The sequence below is a fragment of the Ursus maritimus genome, unplaced genomic scaffold, assembly GCF_017311325.1.
Source record: "Ursus maritimus isolate PB19 unplaced genomic scaffold, ASM1731132v1 scaffold_9, whole genome shotgun sequence".
Lineage (NCBI taxonomy): Eukaryota > Metazoa > Chordata > Mammalia > Carnivora > Ursidae > Ursus > Ursus maritimus.
In genome coordinates, this window is record NW_024427107.1 from 37132692 (window position 1) to 37157309 (window position 24618).

The following is a 24618-nucleotide window of genomic DNA, read 5'->3' on the forward strand; positions in this document are numbered from 1 at the left end:
TTATGGGTGTGTTCCCTTACCTCCTGTTAGATTGTAAGCCTTTCGAAGGCTGGGAGCGATACATTTTTGTATACCTAGCGATTAATATGGTGCTCGATTTAGTGTTAATATTTCGTAAACGTCTCTGAATTGCTACAGTACCGTAGAGGAAGGTAGTGTAATCCTGCCTGCGGTGCTGAGTAAGCCTCCTCTTGAGCTGTAATTCGTCTGAGTAGGTACAGGTTAGATGGGGGCAGGTAATTCCAGGTAGAAGGACAAGCGAGTACAAAGCCACGCAACGTGAAAAGTTACATACGAATTAGTTACTGAACACAGTTTCTCGGTTTGTAAAAATATATATTGACTACCTACCGTGTTCCTATCTGAAACCACACGATCCCCGCTTGCTTCAGTCGTTTCCCAACTCAGGAAACGGCTCCGCTCTTCGGCGGGTGCTCCAACAAAAAGATCCAGAGGCTTCCATGATTCTGCTCCTTCTCTGATGCCTCCACATCTAATGCGTGAGTAGGCCCTGTTGGCTCCACTGTTAAAGGATCTTCAAAACCAGATCTCTACTTCCAACTCTCCCCGAGGGAAAGCCTTCCTGAGCTGGCACCTGGACTGCAAACCCCTCCAGATTAGAGCTGTCGAAAGCTTCAGTAAATCCATGGCAAAATAACAGATACGAAACTGGAGTTTATATTTTTGAATGTATTAACAGTAACAACTTGCTAATTAATCAAAAATGTTTAAGAGAGATGAAGGTGTTTAATGGTATGCCATACTTAACGGGTGGGGGCAGGAGGGTCAGATTTCTAGTTTCTGGCTTGGGTAAACTGGGCGGGTAATGAGACTATTATTTGTGATGAGAATGTCTTACATAGTAAAAGTTACTGTTTTGTAATATTGGGGTCACTTTTAGTTATGAGAGCTTACTTACAAATATCTGTTGCTGTTAACAAGAGACATGTCTGTCTTTTTTCCTTAATATTCTAAAATCATGCATAAATTATTAAAAATAGAATAGCTTGTACATTACTAAGACCTATGAGAAAATAGGTTCACACTCAAAAGAAAATATTACAGTAGGGGCGCCTGGGTGGCTCAGTCGTTAAGCGTCTGCCTTCAGCTCAGGTCATGATCCCAGGGTCCTGGGATCAAGCCCCACATCAGGCTCCTCCGCTATGAGCCTGCTTCTTCCTCTCCCACTCCCCCTGCTTGTGTTCCCTCTCTCGCTGGCTTTCTCTCTCTGTCTAATAAATAAATAAAATCTTTAAAAAAGAGAGAGAAGAAAATATTACAGTAACTACGGTAAATCACCCGACCCGAGGATTACTATACGCCAGACGCTCTGCTAGGCATCATTTTATTTAATCTCTGTGACAGTCTTATGAGGAAGATAATACCATTATCCCAATTTCACCAATAAGTAACCTGAGGCATGGATAGCTTAAGGTCACAGAACGAGTAAATACAATTTATATCCAGCTTCCCCTCTAACATAAAAGCCCTAGTACTTAGCTCAGAATGCTTTATTTACTGTGGCTCACCTCTGTAGTGGGGTTATGCTGTTGAAATGTAGAAATATCAGTCTTTCCATATGCATCATACTGATTCAATGTTATTTAAAAATAAAAGAAAAAAATATGTTATTATTTTGGTGACGAGCCTGTTTGTAGGTGGCATAGTTTAACAGAGATTTGGAGCCAAAAAGCAGCCTTTAATCTTGGCTCTACCATTTGTTCATTCACTCATTCATTCATTTGCCTAATATTTACGAGTGCCCTTTATATGCTGGACACTGCTAGATGGTGGAAATACAAAGATTAAAAAACACAAACTTTAGTATACATTTACCCGGGCATGGGCTTGGTCAAATTAATGAACCTCTCTAAATCTGTTTCCTCATTTTTAAAGTAAAAAAAAAAAAAAAATTATATGGGCGCCTGGGTGGCACAGCGGTTGGGCGTCTGCCTTCGGCTCAGGGCGTGATCCTGGCGATCTGGGATCGAGCCCCACATCAGGCTCCTCCGCTATGAGCCTGCTTCTTCCTCTCCAACTCCCCCTGCTTGTGTTCCCTCTCTTGCTGGCTGTCTCTATCTCTGTCGAATAAATAAATAAAATCTTTAAAAAAAATTATAATAAAATTTAATTAGCAGTGCCATTATTATTACAGAGGCTTTATGCTACTAGGACAAATTATGTATTTGTGTAATGAAAATAATTCCTTTTAGATGTTTACACATAGATTTGGAGAAAACTTGGCCCATCACCTCTTAACAATTTGAGACATGAGGTAGGGAAGGGATATTGGATAATGTTGTCCTTTGGGAACTTAGCATCTTATTGTCAAAAAAGTCATAACCAGGGGCACCTGGGCGGCTCAGTTGTTAAGCGTCTGCCTTCAGCTCAGGTCATGATCCCGGGGTCCTGGGATGGAGCCCCACCTCGGGCTCCCTGCTCAGTGGAGAGCCTGCTTCTTCTCTCTCCTTCTGCAGCTCCCCCTATTTGTGTTCTCTAGCGGGCTCTCTATCAAATAAATAAATAAAATCTTTAAAAAACAAAGTAATAAACAGAAAATTGAATAACAGTGTCATCAACAATGCAAGAAGTATCACTAAACCAAATGAATGCTAAATAAACTTATGTGTGAGTTCAGAGAAAGAGTTCTTTGGGCTTGGAGTCACCTAGGTAAGCTTATAGAATTTGTCCTCAACTAAATCTCTAAAGATGAGTAAATTAAGACAGCTAGAAAAAAAGAAAGATGGTTCTCATCAGGACCAATTCAGTTCAAAATGCCCCAAACCTAATTCAGATGATAAAATAGGGAGTGTGTTGGCTCTTCTGAGATACCCAGGGGCTGGTATAGAGGCACAGTTGCATGTAGGTGTTCAGGGATCACTCNNNTTCCCTGTCTCCTTCTCTCTCTCTCCAATTTTGTCTTTGGTTGGTTTTACTTTCAGGTAGGCTTTCTTACCAGGAGAGACAAGACAGCTCCTGGAATGCTTTCTGCCAGTTCAGCAAATCAGAATAAAGAGAGAATACCTCTTTCAGAATGATTTCCGCAAAAATGTCAAGATTTTCTCTGAATGGTCAACTAGAGTCACATGCCCATTCTTGAAGCAAGGACTAAGAAATGAAATGAACTGATTTTTCCAGGCTTGGATTCCATACAGACCCCCCGGAGTGCTGTGAGGTTCATAAAGCTGCAACTAAATTAGAGGCGGGGGCGGGGGGGAGCAGGTGATGTGCCAAGTGAAAATCAAAGTATTTTTAACCAAAATAAAGGAAAGCAGACATTGACCAGGCAAAAATAACAGATATTCCTCTTTTGGAAGGTAAACTAGCTGGAAAAACAGTGATTATTCACTGGGAATGAAGGTATAGAGGAGGGGGAAAGAAAGCAATTCAATTATGTGTGGCATTCCTTCTTCTATATCTAACACCTGTATTAAAACATTTAATTTTTCATTTTGTGGTAAAATTTGCCTACAAATGGGGTATTCCTTACGTTGCTAATTTTGAAAACACATTCTCCGTAAATGACTAAATGTCCCTCCAACAATGTTTCTTTCATCTGTCATTCTACAAAAGGCTGAACACATGGTGATGGGTGGGGGGTTTTGTTGCCTTTCTCCCAGTCTCACCTAAAATATTGTTAATTCTCTATGAAAATGACATTAAACAAATATCTTTTTAAAAATTTAATTTAATTTTATTTTAATTCAATTAGTTAACACGTACTGTATTATTAGTTTCAGAAGTAGAGCTCGATGATTCATCAGTTATATAACACCCAGTGCTCATTACATCATGTGCCCTCCTTAATGCCCATCACCCAGTTACCCCATCCCTCCACCTCCCTCCCCTCGAGCAACCCTCAGTTTGTTTCCTGTGGTTAAGGGTTTCTTAAGGTTTGTCTCTCCCTCTGGTTTCGTCTTGCTTTGTTTTTCTCTCCCTTCCTTTATGTTCCTCTGAAATCTCATGATAATTGTCTTTCTCTGATTGATTTATTTCACTTAGCATAATACCCTCTAGTTCCATCCACTTCCTTGCAGATGACAAGATTTCATTTTTTTTTGTGATGGCTGAGGAATCTTTCAGTGTGTGTGTGTGTGTGCGTGTGTATATATATATATATGTATACCTATATATACACATATATGTATGTACGTGTGTGTGCGCGCGTATATATATGTATACATATATACACATATATGTATGTACATGTGTGTGTGCGTGTATGTATACATGTATACATATATACACATATATGTATGTACATGTGTGTGCGTGTATATATGTATACATATATACACATATATGTATGTACACATATATATACCACATCTTTATTCATTCTAAACATATCTTTTTTTACTAAATTAAAAGCATATTCTTTCTAGCCATGAAAAATTAATATTATACTCCTTACTTCAAGATGAAGACAGTGTTCTCGTATTCCTAACGCAATTCCAAGTGACAAAATTATTTTGATATAAGAAATAAGTTTTCCAATAAAGAATTCAAATATTTGGTACAAGTCAGTGAAGAGACAAAGATTTGACTGAATTATTCAGTTTTCTACCTGAGTTTTGGGCACTTTGTAAATTTTAAGCTGATGGCAGTTTTAATGACCTGCTTCCAAAAATGTGTCCCAGGAGATGTGCTTTCAGGGATCACATCGGAATTACTTAGTCCTGTTGTATTTCAGTTTTTTTCTGCTCCTGGAAAGAAAAGTAAGAATATATAACTACTTCATGAAATTATTGTGATGAATATAGTCAATAAAATTCAGAGTAGAAATGCTTAGAGAAATAACAGGTCAACATATTTTTATTTGGATGAGCACCAATACAGAAAGCATTTCATTCTCTCAGTCTATAGACAACATGAGAGACAGGGTACCTTGTCTGGAGTTAAGAAAATGAATTTATTGAGTTGATTGTTGAGTTTAATGTGTTAGATTTCAAGATCTAATATGAATAAACATAATTGACTTTACCATGTTGATAACATGGCAAATCAGTTTTTAATATATTATTTAATTTCATATAATTTTCATATTCTGTTGTATACATTTTTAAATTTTTATTTTAGAATATTTTTATATTTATGGAAAAACTGTGAAGCTACTGTAGAGAATACCCATGTACCTAACATCCAGTTTCCCTTATTATTAACATTTTACATTAGTGTAGTACTCGGGTTACAATTAATGAGCAAATATCGATACATTAGTAACTGAAGTCCATACTTTATTAGATTTCTTTAGTTTTTTTTTTTTTTTTTAAGATTTTATTTATTTATTTGACAGAGAGAGACAGCCAGCGAGAGAAGGAATACAAGCTGGGGGAGTGGGAGAGGAAGAAGCAGGCTCCCAGCGGAGGAGCCTGATGTGGGGCTCGATCCCAGGACTCTGGGATCACGCCCTGGGCCGAAGGCAGACACTCAACGACTGAGCCACCCAGGCGCCCCTAGATTTCTTTAGTTTTTACCAAATGTCCCTTTTCGGTTTCTGGATCCCAGCCAGGACAGCACATGACATTAAGTAATCCTATCTTCTTAGGCTCAGTTTCTCAGACTTTGTTTTTGATGATCTTGACAGTTGTAAAGAGTACTAGTCTGGTGTTTTATAGAATGGCTCTCACCTGGGATTCGTTGATGTTTTTCTTATGATTAGGCTGGGGTTATGTGCTTGGCGGAGGAAGATCACAGAGGTAAAGTACCATCACATCGTATCAAAGGTTTATATAGTCAACATGATTTATGACTATTGGTGTTGGCCTCCATCTCCTGGTTCAGGTAGTGTTTGTCAGGTTTCTTCCCCTTTCCATAAGTAGACTGTTTGGAAGGAAGTTGCAATGGGCAGCCCACACCTAAGGAGTGGGGAGTTACGCTCCACGTCCTTGAGGACTGAGTATGTGCATGAATTACTTATAACTCTTCTGTATGGGAGATTTGTCTGTTTTCTCATTTATAGATGTATTTATTTATTCAGTATTTATTTATAACCCTAGGGACACATGAATATTTATTCTATGATTAATCCAGTACTACTCAATGTATTTTATTGTTCAAATTGTCCCACTTTGACCATTGGGAGTTCTTTCAGTAGACTCCTGTGTGCCTTTGACTCTCATAATTGTGAGTTTTTTTAGTAATTTCTTACTCTCTGGCCCTTCAGATACTTGAGGCTCATCTTTTATAATTCCTGTCCCAGTGTGAGAATCAGTCACTCAGCCAAGGATCCTTGATTTCTGTTGTTACTAGAGAATGATACTAGAAACAAAGATGGTGGTGGATGTGCTCATTGTTACCGGTGTGTCATTGTTGCTTCTAAGCTCTTCGGCTGATGGAGCAGGGAAATATATATGTGTATACTACCCCAATCGTATGTGTATTTCTACAAATATTTCTGCATGTACTCATACATATCTGTATTAAGTTAAACATGAGGTCATAGTGTTATCTCAGACTTTAAACACTACCACGGGATTATTCTAGCCTCCCCCCTTTGCTTATCAGTAACCTATCACTCCAACAGAGAGCCACCTGCTCCCCCAGTCAGCTGTTGATTTACATAACTGTTCAATTCCAGTGTGCATGTGTAGAACTCGGGAGTTTCTACTTGTGCCCCCATGGAAAACAACTTTATCAACTCTATCAACTATAACATAGTGCTTCTTACAGCTTACTTTGCGTTTATACAGACTCCATTCATTTCCAAAGTTACTTAGGTCAACGCTGTTTCCCCTCACTACCTTCAGTGAAGTTGTTTCATGCATTTCTAATATATTTAATTTATTTTGTCAATTTCTCTCTGTTCCATCCTGGAATCCCCTAAACTCCTAAATGATTTTTTAAGAATTTGCACACATTCAAGTTTGTTCTTTGTGCTGTAAAGTTCTACGGGTTTCAACAAATGCATAAGGCCATATTATTATTGTACCATGTCATGCAAAATAGTCACCCCACTCTAAAATATCTCCTGCCTTTGTCCTTTCAACTCTCATTGCCCTGAACTCCTGGCAACTAGTGATCTTGTTACTATCTTTATAAATTTGTCTTTTCCAGAATGTGATAAAATTGGAATCAGATAGTATATATAGTCTTTTCAGACTGACAAGATTCATCCGTGACTTTCTTTGGCTTGATAGCTCACTTTTTAAAAATCACTAAATAATATTCCATTCTATGTATGTACTAAAATTATTTTATCCTTGCACCTATTGAAAGACATTTAATTACTTCCAACTTTTAGTGATTATGAATAAAAATAAACATCCCCATGCAGTGTTTGTATGGACATAAGTTTTTGAGCAGTTGGGTGGTTGCTACATAAGAAAATGCCAAAATATCTTCCAAAGTGGCTGCAACGTTCCGCTATCCCACTAAGAATGGACTAATATTCCCGCTGCCCCATATCTGAGCCAGGAATTGGCGTTGCTGGGTTTCGTGGGGTTTTTTGGAGGGAAGCCATTCTAATAGGTCATTACTATTTAAATTACTAATTCTTTGTGACTATCAGTACTAAAAATATATAGGGTTGTGTGTATTTTCTTTGGTTTTCTGTCTGTTCAGATGTTTGCCCACTTTTAATTGGCTTTTTGCCTTTTTATTACTATTTTAAGAGTTCTTTGTATATTACAGATACAAGTTCTTATTCAGATGTGTTTTGCAAATATTTCTCAGCCTGTGGCTTGTCTTTCATTCTCTTAGTATTTTTTTCACACGGCAAAATTTTAAAATTCTAATAAAGTTCAATTTACCATTTTTTTCTTTCGTGATTGTACTTTTGGTGTTGTATCCAAAAACTCATCACCCAATCCAAGGTTTCTTTTATTTTGGATTTTACATTTAGGTCTGTGATCCATTTTGAGTTAATTTTTATTATCCCAAAAGGTAAAGTCTGTGTCTAGGTTCATTTTTTTCCCCAGATGGACATCCAGTTGTTTCTGCACCATTGTTTGAAAAGACTATTCTTTCTCTAATTGCCTCCTTTGCTCCTTTGTCAAAGATCAGTTGTCTCTATTAGTGTGGTTATATTTCTGGTTTCTTGATTCTGTTCCATTGATTTATGCATCTGCTTTTTTGCCGGTGCACCACTGGTGTGATGACTGTAGTTTATAGTAAGTCTTGAAATTGGGTACTATTAAGCCCTCTTCGTTTTTCCTCCTCAGTACTGTGTTTGTTATTCTAAGTCTTTTGTCTTTCCCTATGAACATTAAAATCAGTTTGTCAGTACTGTCCAATAGCTTGGTGGGATTTGATTTCAATATCAGTTGTATTGATCAAAAAACAAGGATGGGAAGAATTATCTTTTTTTTTCAAGATTTATTTATCTATTTATTTATTGAGAGAGAGAGAGTACGTGCAACCAGGGGCTGGGCAGAGGGAAAGAACCCTCAAACAGACTCCCTGCTGAGCATGGAGCCCACAGCCTCCATCCCAGGACCCTGAGATCATGACCTGAGCCAAAATCACAAGAGTTGGGTGCTAACCAACTGAGCCATCCAGGGGCCCGGGAAGAACTGATGTCTTTACAGTATTGATTCTTCTAATCAACGAGCCTGGAATATCTATCTATCTATCTATTTATTTATTTAGATTTTACATAATTTCTTTCATCAGAGTTTTGTAGTTTTCTGCATTTAGATACTTTATATATTTTATTGGATTTATACTTAAGTATTTCATTTTGGGGGTACTTTTGTAAATGCTATTGTTTTGATTTTAAGTTCCAGTTGCTTGCTACTGATATATAGTAAAGCAATTAATTTTTGTATATTAACCTTGTACCCTGTGACTTTGCTATATTTCCTTTTTAGTTTCAGAGGTTTTGTTTTTGGTTGGGTTTTGTTTTGTTTTGTTTGTTGACTCTTCGGGATTTTCAACATAAATAATTTTGCCATCTGTGAAGAAATAACAGTTTTGTTTCTGCCTTCCCAATTTGTATACCTTTATTCCTTTTATTCCTGCTTCTTATCATGTTGCAATAGCTAGGACTTCTAGAATATTGTTAAATAAGAGTGGTGAGAGAGACATCTTTTGAGATCTGTTTTTGATCTTAAGAGGAAAGCTTCTACTTCCCCACCATTTAGTATGACTTTAGCTTTGGAATTTTTGTAGATGTTCTTTATCAGATTAAGGAAATTCCCTTCTATTCCTAGTTTGCTGAATTCTTATTATTAATCACTGTTCAATTTCATCAAATGCTTTTTCTTCATCAGTTGATATGATCATAGATTGCTTCTTCTTTAGCCTGTTGATGTTGGGGGTTACACTGATTGACTTTTTAATATTGGTCCAGCCTTGCATAACTAAACTAAATCCCCCTTGGTCTTTATATATAATCTTTTTAAACATTGTTGGATTCAGTTTGCTAATATTTGTTGAAGATTTTTGCATCTGTATTCCTATATTGGTCTAGAGTTTTCCTTTTTTATAATGGTTTTATCTAAGTTCGGTGTTAGGATAATGCTGGATTCAGAGAACAATAATTTCACTGCATATAAAATTCTAGATGATGGGTCTTTTCTTTCAACACTTTAAATATTTCACTCCGCACCCTTTTTTTTTTGCATGGTTTCTGATGAGAAGTCCACTGTAATTTTAATTTGTATTCTTAGTCCTATATAGACTATAGATTAATTTTTTTTCCCACCTCTTTCTAAATTTTCTCTTTGTCTTTGGTATTCCGTAGTTTGAATACGATATGTGTAGGTATAGGGTTGCTTGGGTCAGGGTGGAGGGATATCAAGGCAGTAATTTATCCCGTTTTGTGCTCTCTGAGCTTCCTGGGTATGTGTTTTGGTTTCTGTAATTAACTTTGGAAAGTTCGTAGCCATTATTATTTCAGATATTTCTTCTGCTCTGTATCTTTTCTTCTCCACCAATTATGTTTACGTAAAACCTTTTGAAATCTCTTCGAGTTCTTAGATGTTCTGTTTAGGTTTTGTTTTTTGTTTTTTGTCTTTTACAAACTCACTGATTCTTTTCTCAGCTGTATTGAGTCCACTGATGAGCCCATCAAAGGCATTCTTTATTTCTGTGTTTTTGATTTTTAGCATTTTCTTTTGATATTTCTTCTTTAGAGTTCCCATCTCTGGTTACATTCCCCATCTCTTCTCTTTCTTTCCTTTAGACCCCTTAACCTACTAATCATAGTTAGTTAGAATTTCTTTTTTGATAATTCCAGTATCTGTGTCAGATCTTAGTCTGGTTCTGATGCTTGCTTTGTTTCTATAGAACGTGCTTTTTCTTGCATTTTACCATTACTTATATTTTTGTGAAAACTGATCATGATATATCAGGTAATAGGAAATGAGATTCATAGGTTTCTAGCTTGAGAAATCTTGTTAATCTGGTAGAGTTGGGCAGTGCTTAACGTTTGCTCTAGCTGTACGTGCTACAGCCTTCAAATGCCTCTTGTCTTTTTGTCTCCCTGTTGACCTGGGCTTCTCTGAGTACTCCTCTTCAGAGAGAATCTGAATCTTACAGCTCTTTCAGCTGTAATCCACTGTAAATTAAGTGGGAGCCCTGTTGGTGTGATGGTAAGAAATGGAGGAGCAGATATGTTCCATAATCTTCTGATTAAATCTCAGTCTTTCAGTGGGCCTGTATTTCTTGGCTGTGACCTTCATAAGTGTTTCGTAGCTTCCCTTCAACTTATTTGATATGAAGTCTAGAGGGGACTACAGTGAGGGAAGTGTTCTTCCCCCAAGTGGGATAGGGTTCTGATAAAATCTGTGGCCCCTGAAGAATAGACTTTTGTCCTGAAGAGCACTCTGGGTATATTTCATGATTACTCTTGCTCTTCCTTGTGCCAGAGCTCTAAGGTGATCTTTTTTGTCTCCTCACTATGAGAACCTGGTGGGGTTCCTGGAGGTAAAACCCATGAAAGTGTGGAAGGTCCCTAAAGACTGAAGCCCCCAGGAGTTTCTCCCTCTCATGTAGTCTGTATCCAGCCTCCAGCAATTCATCAAATTTACCATGTTAGTGTTTCTATCAGTTTATGGCTCCAGTAGCTTCTGCTTTGTGTAAGCAGATCTTGGCTATGATTCTCTGGTTTTCCCCGTTTCTCAGATTTTGGGTAGTGGTTGGCCTGCAACCTCAGTCCTCTGATGAGTCCAAGAAAAGTCACTGATTTTCAGTTTGTTTAGCTTTTTGCTATTCTAAGGACAGGAGTGAAAATGTCTAAGGTCTTTACTAATCAGAGCTGAAATCAGAAGAGCTTGCATTTTATTTGCATTTATATATTGTTAGTAACTTGTTTTAAACCCAGTATATAACATTAGACATTTGAGAGGTAGAGGCTGTGTAGAGATAAGGAAGTTAATGCACAATGATATTAAATGACTTGTACAAAGTGATATGTACATTTGATAGAAAGTATTTAATCTATTTACATTTAATTACATGTTAATATAGTAATTATTATTTTTCTTAATTTATAATTTAAGAACTTCATTTTAGAAACAAGGTTGCTATTTTTTATTTCTGCCTCAAATTTTGCATATTATGCAAAGTATATGCTGTTCTTTGTGTGTTAAACTGAGTAATGCTTTCCAGGTGTTCATTTTGTACAAGGATGCTGTTGTTATTTTTGAAGATGATCATGTTTTGGTATTTTAATCTTAATAAAGCACAATATTTAAAGTGTTCAAAAATGTTAAAGAAATACATGAAGGAAAATCCAGTGGTTTGAAAGAATAATCTTTTTTTTTTTTAGATAGAGAGCATCAGTGAGGGGGTGGGGGAGAGGGAGTGAGAGAATCTTAAGCAGGCTCCACACCCAGTGCGAAACCCAGTGTGGAACTCTATCTCAGGACCCTAAGATCACGACCTTAGCCCAAATCAAGAGTCAGATGCTTAACCAACTGAGCCACCCTGGCGCTCCTGAAGAATAATCATTTAAATGGTCACAAAACTAGATTAAAATTATGATAGTAGGAAGGGAAATGCTGAGATCAGTGCTCTAGTTGTTGGCATATTTGTAAAAACAAAACCTGAAGGAAAAATTAAAAGAGCGTTTAAAGACTTTTTTCAAAGCAGTACCAGTTTTAGGATGTGTAAAACCTTATTACCTAAGAAAATAAAGTAAAATATCAATTTTTTAAAAAGATTTTATTTATTTATTTGAGAGACAGAGAGTGCACACACAGGCAGGGGGAGTAGCAGAGGGAGAGAGAGAAGCAGTTTCTCCACTGAGCAGGGAGCCCATTGCGGGGCTCGATCCCAGGACCCTGGGATCATGACCTGAGCTGAAGGCAGACGCTTAACCGACTGAGCCACCCAGGCCCCCCTTAAATTTCTATTTTTAAACAAACATATAAAATATCCATTATTCTGTGTGTACTCAATAAGTCCTTTTCAAGAATAAGAACAAGATGGGAATTAATAATACATAACGGTCTTGACTTAGCGAGACTGAGCAAGTAAATCCACCCAAAAATCCTACCTACCCTCATTGAACTCTTACTGTGTGCTAGGTACTATGCCAGGTGTTTTCTGTACAGCCTCTCAATCCTTGCAACAGCCAAGCATTTATAAAATCTGAATTAAAGAATTTAGTTGGCATTTCCGAAGTGTATTCTAGGCCCTTTTCTGTCTCATGTAGGCATTCTCCTTGGGAGAATAAACTCACGTCTAGGACCTCAATTAGTATGTACTGGTAATTCCCAAGTACCTTATTCCGTAGGTACATCTAATTTGAATAGAGCACAGTACTCCAGCCCATGTGTTCTTTCTTGCAATGAATGGAGATATCATCCATCTGATTACTCAATCTTGGGCAGATATCATTTTTGACTTAATGTTTCCTCTCATCCATCACCTTTAACTGATCACCAGTTCCTATTGATTCTGTTTCCTAAACATGTTATAAATCTGGCCACTTACCTTGTGTTCTTACTGTCACCACCAAAGTTTAAGCCACCATTGATTCTTGCCCTAATTGCCGCAGCGACCTCTAATGTGTCTTCTCTTCTGGTGCCACACCTGTCCACTCTACTCTACTCACTGCAGCCACACTAAGCTTCCTAATAGGACAGTGGCTCCTCTTGGGGTAGATTCAGAAGTCTTTACCATGATTTGTATGGTTTTTCCTGACATTGACTCCTGTATCTAACTCTCTGGCTTGTCCTTCCCACCCAGCATGTAGCCTTTTCTCCCAGCTTTGTTGATGCGTAGTTGACACTTTAAGATTGCATATATTGAAGGCGGACGATTTGATAATTTGATAGACATATGTATTGTGCAATATTCAGTACAATAAAGCTACTTAACATACTCATCGCCTCACATAATTACTCTTTTTTAATGGTAAAAACACTTAATAGCTCCCCTTTAAGGAAATTTCAAGTATGCAATACAATATTGTTAACTGTAGTCACATTGTTGTACCTTAGATCTCCAGAACTTACTCATCTTGCCTAACTAAAATTTTGTACCCCTTTACCAACGTCTTCCAATTCCCCCTTCTCCCAGCCTCTGGTAACTATTATTCTACTCTAGTATGTATTCTTTGACCGAGTTTACTGATTTTTCTTTTCAATTCCCAAACTGTATTATTTTTGCCTCCTAGCTTTGTGGTTGGCATTTCCTCTACCTGGAATACTGTCCCCCTTTACAGATCTTTCCCCATTTAACCTCCATTTTTCACTGTATCTCAGCTGAAATGTCACTTATTCTGGGACGCCTTCCCTATATACTTACATCTGGATTAGTTTCTTTTCTACATGGTCCCACATCATCCGGTGTCTCCTAGAAATGCCCTTATCATACGCTTTTTGGCTGTTCATTTGCTATATATTCCATCATAATTACAGAATTCTTAAGGGCTTGCCTATGTTCTTAGCACAAAACAGTGTTGGAACATAGTAGGATCTGAGTAAAAATTTGGTGAAAGAATGGATGAAAGTGTTATACTAATAAATGGCAAATCCATGTTAAAACCTCAAGTTTTCTTTGTTCTGAGACTGCTCTGAGCAACTGCACTCTCCTACCTCCATCTCAAAAATTAATAGAATATAGAGCATAAGATCGGAATACTTTAAAAATAAAGCAGAGGAGAGGCCAGCTATGCTCAATACAAACTCTGGCAATGCATGCAATTCAGATAGAAAAATTGAAAAACCTGCATCCTTTGGTGGTAAAGGTTAAAATTTATTATAGTGGGGGAGGTGGGTAGGAGGATGGGGTAAATGGGTGATGGACATTAAGGAGGGCACTTGTAATGAGCACTGGATGTTATATGCAAGTGATGAATCACTAAATTCTACCTCTGAAACTAATACTACACTATATGGCAATTGACTCAAATTTAAATCAAATCTTGAAAGAAAAAAAGAAAGATTTATTTCATAGTATATCAGATCTCACAAGATTTGGCTAATCGGTAGGCCAAACCAGTATAAATCAAGGTTTAATTATGTTCCATTTCAAAAGAAAAGTAGGAAAATTGAAGATTGAAGTTGAAAAAAAATATTGTAATAAAAAATTCAGATTGCTTTGTTAATGCAGAACCACACTAGAAAGGAGTATTTTGTCTCTTTAAAACAAAAACAAAAACAAAAAAACCTGTAATACTTTTGTTTAACATTAAGACATTAGTCTAGAAATATTCCAAACTAACTCTTTACAATTGCTTATTTAAAAGTATAGTAGCCTGAATTTAAGACTTCCTAGAGTCTTGGATGTGGTAAAAACAGGCTTTCAAAATATAGTTTCCATCCTTCAAGTCAGGACTATAATTGAATGGTTCAGCTTACCTGACAGCCATTAAATATTCACCAAAGGAAGCATATTCCACCATGAATATGTATGTATTACATCTGTTGCAAATTTCCATAGTAGATTTGGAAATAGTGGCTTGATTTCTATTGTCTTTCCTTCCTCCCTCCCTCTTCCTTTCTCCTTCTCCTTCCTTTCTCCCTTCCTTCTTTTCCTTTTTTCCTTTCCTTTCCTTTCCTTTCCTTCCTGCCCCCTCGCCTCCCCCCAGCCACCTCCCATTTCCTCTCCTCCCCTCCCTTCCTTCCTTCCTTCCTTCCTTCCTTCCTTCCTTCCTTCCTTCCTGTCTCCTATACCGAGACATGGTTTGTGTCCAATTCCCCAACCTGGTGATATATTTTTTGTCAAAGTAAGGAGATACACAGTAGAGGTAACTATACTACATCCAGTCTGGAATATACATCAGGTTACATGGAGCCAAAGTTAAAAATAGTCATTTGAGACATGATACTAAAATAGCCCATCCAAAAGCAGAAATACAAAAATAGACAATGGATGAGCCTGGTGGATTCAACTTCATTTTGCAATGGGTTGCTGGGGTCTTTGAATGGCTGAGCTACACTGAGGCAGGCCAGCCCAGGGGACCTCTGGGAGTGAGGATCTCATTCAGTGCATGATCCAGATTAGGTTTGTTGTGACCTGCAATGCTAAGTCCGCTCGGTTAGCTGTTGGCAAGAATTAACTGGAAGATTGGTTTAATACACCTATTAAGTTAAGAAGTATAATTATATGCGATTTAAAAACTCTCAAGGGTCTTTATGTTTATATTTTGCAAATAAGGATTTTTGAAAATGTTACAGCCTTTAAATCCCTATCTGAAAAAGCAGGTCATTCAGTGATTAGGCCTATTGTGTCCTTTATGGTGTTAGTGTGAGGAGGAATCTTACAGGTCACCACAAGTCCTGATTTCTTGACTGCTCCACCCCTCCATGCCTTCTATGAGATTCAGATCCTCTGGTAGGGCTCAGAATTTGCGATTTTTTTTTGGTAAGATTTTTTTTTATAATAGTTTTTTATTATGTTAGTCACCATACAGTACATCCCTAGTTTTTGATGTAAAGTTCCATGATTCATTTTAACCGAACTTCACGTGGTCTGTGGGCCATCTTTTGAGGGGGAAAAAAAAGCTCCAAATAGATCTTGAAGATCCAGTCCTATTAAATCTTATCACCTTTTTCTCAAAGACAAGTTCTACTTTCTTCAGTATGGTGGTGTTGGTAGGACCACACAATAAGAGTTTTGTGACCCTAAGTTCCTTTCTCTTTAGTCCTCCAGCTGCCTCGTTGTTAATGGAGAGGAACCTTCCACCACTTAAGTCATTTGGCAACTTCCCTGAGAGAACTGGTACACCAGTTTCTTGCACAGAAAGAAGGATGCTTTCCTTTTCCTTCTTGTCCATTCACTCCCTTAAATTCTCTGCTTCTGAATCTTGTAGAGATCTTTTACTTTCATCTATTATTGTGTTTCTTCCATCTCTGCTTATCCACATTTACCTGCTGTAGAAAGGTGCAAAAGTTACTAAAACTCCTCATGCTCCCAAATAAAAAGATCTTTGATTGCCCTAACTCCCATCTATACCAAAGTGTATCTCTTATTGCACTTAACATTGTGTTACTGTGTGACATGCTTATACTTACGTCTACACCTCTTATTTCTTTTTGTTAGACTCCCTGATTTGATTGTCATTCACTTTTATATCCCACAATAAGTAAAATGTGTTTTTCTTTAAAAAGCCTTCATTTGTTTAAATAGTAAAGAAATGAACACAGTTTGTTGGATTGTAATAACAATTTTAAAGTCTAAATGTTAGCATTCATTTGATCAATATACACTTATTAAACATCTACTTATTCTGTAACCTGCTTGTTCCTGTGTATCAAGACAAAAATGTCTAAATAATTGACTCTGTCTTAGGCTTTTATTTGGTTGGGTGGGTATCTTTTTGGCATGTTTAGTTAAATTGTTTGTTGAATGTTTGCCCAGAAATAAGTGATCCCAAACATACTTAAAACCATATAGACCTATTTCATCAGGGGGTATACATCTGAAGTCTATGTACTAGATATTAAATTATTTTTCTTTTTAACACCTTGAATTATTCTTTCTTTTTAAGTAAATGTGGATATATACACAAATAAACCTGTATAAGCATTTGGGCAAAGTTTTTAAAAAATAAAAGATAAAACAATATACAAAGTTGAAATGATTTGCTTCTCTTCTGTCTGTTCCTACCATTTCAGATGATGGAAAATTGTCCTTTGAAGAATTCAAAGCATATTTTGCAGATGGTGTTCTGAGTGGAGAAGAATTACATGAGCTCTTCCATACCATTGATACACATAATACCAAGTAAGGAACTTTTTTGTCATTGGATTCTGTAAACGATATAGCGAGGGTGTGAACAGGCACATACCAATGAAGGAGAGAATGACGAAACATGCAGAGGGCACGTTTTGTAATGTTTAATTCTGTATGGTTAATTTTGAGATACCCTCTCTTTAGTAACTGAAATACTCCGAAAAACTGAGTATTTGAATTGCGAAACAGTGATCTGTAGGGAGCCCTCTTACGGTAGCTTTAGAGTGTGCAGAATGTAAAACAAAATCAAAGATTATAAATAATTCTAATTCTATCATTAATAAGAAAATAGAATTTTACCTTGCTTCTTAGGTTTCATCTCCGTTTGCTCCATCTAAAAACTGTCCTTAGGCCGTTCTTATATTAGTGCAGTGAAATGCAGAGCTGCAGTGATTATCTGAACAATTCGGAGGTGCTTAACTCCAAATCGCTGTTACCTGAGACACGCAGGTAATTCAGGACACAGAATTTTTTTCTGAATAATCGATGAGTACAGTGATCTATCTATTTTATTTATTTTACATATATAGGTCTTTCCTATTAGTATAGCATTGATAAAATCTCTATATCCTTACTACACTTAAAAATATAAAATGATGAACAATTTAGGATAGAGAACAACAGAAATGTGCTGTTCTATTTGGGTAATTGAACCAAATCACATCATTTGAGACAGTCGTGATTGTGGAATTCTAATGTGGAAAATGCGTCATTTCAGCCATGCCCTGAGACCCATCAGCATGTCTGCTACTTGAACAATCACTGTCTTGCTTTAGGCAAAGTGTTGACAGGGTCCCAGGCAGTGAGCCAGCTTGCCAAGAAAATGCTCTTGGGCTCCATCTAAGCACAGACTTTTTTTGCGGCAAACTCGTAAGAAAAATTAAAAGATTAAATTCACTTTCCTCAAGCAGCTGTGAATTTGTTAAATAATCAGTTTGTAAGTTTCTTGACTTCTGTTGGAATTTCAAATTGCCTATGAAACCGCTTAAGTTTTTTGTTGTCAGAAATAGCGTTAGCTGGTAACTGTGTCAGAAGTTCCATTCTGTTCAACAAATCTAAGTCCCTCCTGGGTATCGGTGGTACAACATGGAACCAGCTTGTAATTTATGGAACAATAGACCCACTAACTGATCACTTCAATATAATATCCTAGGTACTGTGACTGAAGTGTGTGCAGAACACCTTGGGATAACACAGCGGGGCAGGGAGTTTTAGCCTAGTTTGGTAGACTCTAGGAATGTTCTTAGGATTAGGTAGCCAGGAGCTGAGTCTTTACAGGAGAACGGAAACTGGTTAGGGAAAGAAGGAGATGAGGGGATATATATTCCAACTAGAGGAAAAATGCATAAATAAAGACCTGGAGGTATAAGCTGGAAGGGAGTGGCAAGTATTTTTGTGTTACTCAAGTGTCAGGTGTAACGCTGAGAGCAGGAGGAGAAAAATCTGGAAAGGGAAGAATGGGCCAGACAAGAAGGAATTGGCACTCTGAGATGCAAAAGTGCTTCAGATTTAGACTGCAGGCCGGGAGACGCTATTAAAGCTCTTAAGCCAGGGAGAAACATCTTTGTGGGTCATTGTGGCTCCACTGAAGGACAGAGCTAATGGGGCAAAGGTGGAGAAAGACCACAGATGGTAGCTGAATTCTTAAATGACTGCTAGGGAATAATGTTTATGCATGGAAGAAAGGAAGCCATGTGAACCGTTCTGAGAAATGATATCTAAGTGAGCAGAAGAGCAGAGGCTCCCGTTGTGGCTCAGATATTGGAAGTTGAGATGCTAATACTTCATTATGTATTCTGATTATTTCTTCTTCATTGCGGTTATTATTAGAGTTTTAACAGTATCCAGATTTGAAACAATTATTGAGACTCATAGTTGCAAAATTAGATGTCACAGAGATTTTTCAAAACACATTTACTCCTATTAGAGAAAAACAAAGTCTTCAATAGACCTCGTTGGCCTGATTTTGCTATTTTATTTATACATTTATTAGTTAAAATTACTTGGCATAGCATTAAGATTACATTTAGTGCTAAAGAAGTATATGCAATGATTTATACAGCGAGTCCAAAGGAGTGATTATTTCTACAAGTTACTCTCACATATGCATTAGTAAAAGCACTTAAGTGTTCTCTGGTAACTGTTTTCTGATAATGGTGTTCAACCTAATTTAGAGCTAAAATATATTAGAGACTTCCGAATTGTATTAATGAAATTCCTTTTTTAAAAAAGAAAGTATGTCAGTGTCAGGCTTTGATCTTTTAGGGAGATTAATTCAAACATTTACAGAAATTTCAGAGCTATACTTCAAGCAAGTGATAACTTTCGTCTTTGCATGATCCAAGTTTTAATTATTTTAGTGATTGTACTATATATGCCATATATTTTTCCCCTTCCACATAACTTCTAAGAAAATACGTTCTCATATGCTGAGCATTGCCAACCATTCAGATTTTTTCAAGGATACATCCTGGCCTGAAGGAGCCAATTCATACATAGGCTGGATCATGTCATGTGGACTCATTGTCTCATGTCTATGGTGACCCATGAGATCAGATACCAGAATGTCTGCTGCTGAGGCCCCTAGGGATGCCTGGTTCCTGCCCCTCCTGATATCTAGTGGTTTCTTCCTCTTGAAGTCCATTAAATCACTATCCACTTAATGCACTGCATTTTCTTGAGCTTGTTTGAGTAAGATTCCGTTCCATGCAAAAGTGTATTCTAAGTATTAGCTCATTCCTGCCATCTATGGAAATCCGTCTTTTTGCTATAAATATTATATTTGCTGTGTTTGAAAAGTGACATATCCACTCTGAAAATATTTAGAAAGAAAGAAGGAAAATATTGAGAACCTATCTTACTAGCCTAATTCTCCCCTTTTTTCTCATGAAGAATATTCTTGAAATATTATGTTCAATCATGGAAAGCAAATATTATTTAGAAATGTAAATAATTAAGATATTTTAAATACCAAAATTAAGTAAATTATTCCTTATAAAAGGACATCAAAAAAGCCATCAGGTAAACCTACAGCTTTTCAGAGACCATGTTTTTATGGATAGCTTTTAAATGAACCAACTATAAGCCCTCTCTACACACATTTAAGTACCAGTTTTAATTTCCAAATCCAACTCTCCTGGTTTTTTCCCTTTCCTTTCATTCATTCATTTCTTTGTTCTTATATTTTTAAAAGAATCAATATGTTCATTTAAGAAATTGTGTTTAGGGGGTTCCCCTGCAGATACAGTATGCCCTGGAGCCAGCTGAAACTTTTCAGTCAGATTGCCTCTCCTGGATGCAAGTAAACTATAACCAACAAATACAACAGACCTGAAGACATGCAGCCTCATAAGAACTTACACATTTGAGACCTGCAAAGATTTCTATACGTGAATATTACCAAGATAGGTATTTATAGGTCTGAATCGTAGAGAATTTTTTTTTGTGTATTTCAAGATGAAACCATCAACCACATGTCCCTCTGTGTTAAGGGAGGTGTCTAGGGAGTTGTGGTCACCTTTTCAGGAAGCTTAACTCAAAATTTGGTATAATCTCCTAATGAGAATTCTGTGAATCATCCTAATTTTTGATTAGAATTTTAAGATAATGTTTTGCCAGAAATTATATTCGGGCCTGATATACATGGCCTGAAGATTTCATTCAGAGCAGGGACTAGAAATGAAACAGCCTGAATGAGAGTAGGAGAAATCTGAAGGCATCAGAAGTCTAAATTTCCATCACCTTTATCCAAAAATTAATTTTAAAATTGGTAGATCTGTTCCATTACGTTTGAACATTCAGAATTTTTCATGAGTTTTTTTCTTGAATACTGTAATTGGTTGAGTGTGGAACAAAAAGCCAGCTTGTTCCAGTGAATGATACTTGGGATATATAGCATAGCAAAGAAAATGAAGGTCGAAATGTAAGTTTTTGTCAACAGGGCAAAATATTGTTGAAATCTTTAACTTTCTCAAGCTTTAAGGGAGTGCACACAACCTTATATTCCACAACATTCTGCAAATACCATGTCCACCTTACTAAGCCTTTCATGATTTCACAGACTTGTCAATCCCCATTTTAACTGTCTACTGTCTGGGTTAAATGTGCCTAATCCTTTTTCTTCTTAAAAAAAAGAATTATTTATTTCTCAGTCATTTCAGTTAGCCTTGTTACATCTTTTCCAGCTCCATTAAAGGGTTTTGGACACAGATTTTTCTCAAATTTGTATAAGTTACTGTCTAAAAAAGAATACACAAAGCCCTTAACCTTTAAGTCTGGCAAAGTTTAGCACAAGCTAAATCTACAGCTTTGATAGCTTAAATTGAAACCACAACAGCAAAGAGCAGGAATAGATAGAAGGAAGATCATTAGGTCAAGAGGAAACTTCCATGGTTCATCAAAAGTGCTCTTACTCATCAGAAAGCCAGCTTGTCTACATTTTTCAGTCAGAGGAACACATGAATAAATTAACATAATTCCCTGTGGTGTTAACCATAGCACAGGCGGGGGAAAGATCCCCTAGAGACCAAAAATGATTCTTCCAGTATACTGCACTTTGGAGTTGCAGATTGTTAAGATAGACCAAATGGTAGAGCAGATGGGAGTGTTGCTCTTGGGTCAGGGAGTGAGCCCACAGAAAAGCTTCCCAGGGCCTACAGATGGGGGTCGGGGGAGGGTTTAACTAGAGATGGGCAACTGTTGTCTTCAGGTCGAGTATTCCTCATTCTAGGCTAAAATAATTTTTTCAGTGCCAATGACTGGGATTTCACCCAATACTTGTTAAATCACGGAAGCACACCAAAGTGACAGAAATATCACCACCTACTAAAAGAGCATAGTCCATCTTGAGCTAGCTCGAAAAGCTTAAAATCTCTTTCCCAAACTGAAAATTTCTCTCTCAACTTCCACTTATTTTTCTTAGTTCTGTTCCTTAGGGACATGCAGAAGACAAATATTTTATGACAAGTCTTTCTAATATTTGAAGACAGTTTTATGCACCAGTGAGGAGATAAAATCCCATAATAATTGGAGAGTAATGATATCAAAGGGTTTATTGCAGATGGCAGAATTTGGTTCCTTCTGAAACAGAAGGTTGTTCATCTTTTATTTGTGCACGACAGTGAAATGCTAAAGCTCGATGAGTTGGTTGATGCAGCCACTTTCTCCCTTGAGTTATTCATCACATGCTTAAGTAGACACATTCTGTGGGCAGTAAGAAAAGAAGGCAGTACCAGTACCCAAGGGATAAGCAGTAGGTTGGTCTGAAGAGTATGTGGCACAGTTTGCACTGCATTATGACTGGAAAATTCACTGCAATTCCATAGTGGGCAAGAGAGAGCTTCCTGTTAACATAACCAATCCCATCTTCAACTGGAACTGACGACTCTGAAAGCAGCACCAAGACCTAAGTGCTTGGAGAACAGGACAGGTCACCGTCCCAGGTGCGAGGCGAAGCAAACATGCCATGACTGAGAGGTGCACAGGAAAGAAATTGGAAAAGAGTAAAAGGTGGTAGAGCTGAATGTCAAGATGTCAAGAAAGTAAAGTGAAAATCAGATTCCAGACTATAACAGGGTAAACTGGAGTGGACAGACCGGGTGTCCAGAGTTGAGGTTTAGCAATATAGATTGGCCAAAGGAGCTTCGGCTGAAGAGTGCTCCAAGTATTCCAGCAAGGCCCAAACTGGCCATGAGCAAATTAGCAGAGAACACAGAGCGTTTCTTTCAGCTCCACGATCAAGACTTGCCTGTAGCACAATGAGATACCACATCACACTGGTCAGAATGGCTAAAATTAACAAGTCAGGACACAACAGGGGTTGGCGAGGATGCGGAGAAAGGGGAACTCTCTTGCACTTTTGTGGGAATGTAAACTGGTGCAGCCACTCTGGAAAACAGTATGGAGGTTCCTCAAAAAGTTAAAAATAGAGCTACCCTATGACCCAGCCATTGCACTAGTAGGTATTTATCCAAAGGATACAAACATAGTGATTTGCAGGGGCACATGCACCCCAATGTTTACAGCAGCAGTGTCCACAATAGCCAAAATATGGAAAGAGCCCAGGTGTCCATCGACTGATGAATGGATAAAGATGTGGTGTATATATATATATATATATATACACAGACACAATAGAATATTACTCAGCCATCAGAATAATGAAATCTTGCCATTTACAACAATGTGGATGGAACTAGAGGGCATTATGCTAAGTGAAATAAGTCAATCAGAGAAAGAAATACCATATGATTTCACTCAGGTGGAATTTAAGAAACAAAACAGATGAACATAGGGGAAGGGAAGGAAAAATAAAAGATAAAAGCAGAGAGGGAGACAAACCATAAGAGACTGTTAACTATAGGAAACAAACTGAGGGTTGTTGGGGGGGGTAGTTGGGGGTTGGGGTAACTGGGCAACGGACATTAAGGAGGGCACTTGATGTAATGGGCACTGGGTGTTATATGCAACTGATGTAAAAGCAGAGAGGGAGACAAACCATAAGAGACTGTTAACTATAGGAAACAAACTGAGGGTTGTTGGGGGGGGTAGTTGGGGGTTGGGGTAACTGGGCAACGGACATTAAGGAGGGCACTTGATGTAATGGGCACTGGGTGTTATATGCAACTGATGAATCACTAAATTCTACCCCTGAAACTAATAATACACTATATGTTAACTAATTGAATTTAAATCTAAAAAGTTTTTAGAAAGACTTAGCTGTAGGAACCAGGTTGTGAGCTGACCTCCGCAGGCATTAAGTAACCTCCTTGTCATAAACAGAGAAAGGCCGGCAGATGCGTGTCGTTTTCCAGAGAGAGGAGGAGTTCTCTATCAGCTCTGGCCAATGATTTTAGTTGGAATGCTTATATGCCAAATGAGGCACGGAGTCAAAGGAGCTGCGTTACTAAGGAGGGAGGGAATAACGTTCTTATAGATTCCTCAACTTCCTCTAAGCTTTACTTGGCAGAAATTACAATAGGGTAGAAGATAATATAGTAAGCAGGACTTGACTCGTTGTGAGTGACAGAAACAGAAATTAAGCTGACCTCAAAAATAATGTATCCGTACAGTCCAGAGGTAGGTTTCATGTGTGCTGGAGCAAAGTACTCAAACAGCGGTGCTAGGAAATGATGGCTGTCTGCCATCCTCTCTCACCTCTTCTTTTCTCTGTGTTGGCTATTCTCTTAGGCAGATCCTCTTGCTGAGATGTCAGGATGGTTACTAGAACTCTGGGTTCATACTGCCACCAGCTTGGCAAACTCCCAGAGATCGCTTTCCTTTCCCAATACTCCCAGCAAAATTCTGATCTTGAAGTATGTTAACCTGGCTTGGGTTCCATTCACATCCCTGAAAAACCGGGGTTCAGGAAAATATAATGTGAGAGAGAACCAGGATGATCTTTTCAGAATAAAGAGGATTAGATGCTGGCCAGGCAAAACTTGTAGATCACCTGCCTGCAGCCTCAAAGGCTTCTTTTTACCCTCTCGT

At 37.7% G+C, this 24618-nt stretch overlaps 1 protein-coding gene across 2 annotated transcripts in view; it reads left to right on the forward strand.

The window, feature by feature from the left end:
* The window catches only part of NECAB1 (N-terminal EF-hand calcium binding protein 1), a 222406-nt gene that overhangs the window by 17865 nt on the left and 179923 nt on the right, over positions 1-24618 (forward strand). For both annotated transcript variants that reach the window (XR_005833662.1, XM_040625788.1), the window contains exon 3: positions 17013-17121. Coding sequence is in view for 1 of the 2 variants with exons in the window: in XM_040625788.1 (XP_040481722.1) it covers positions 17013-17121 (109 nt within the window). In the remaining variant the exon portion in view is untranslated. The remainder of the gene's footprint in view (positions 1-17012; positions 17122-24618) is intronic.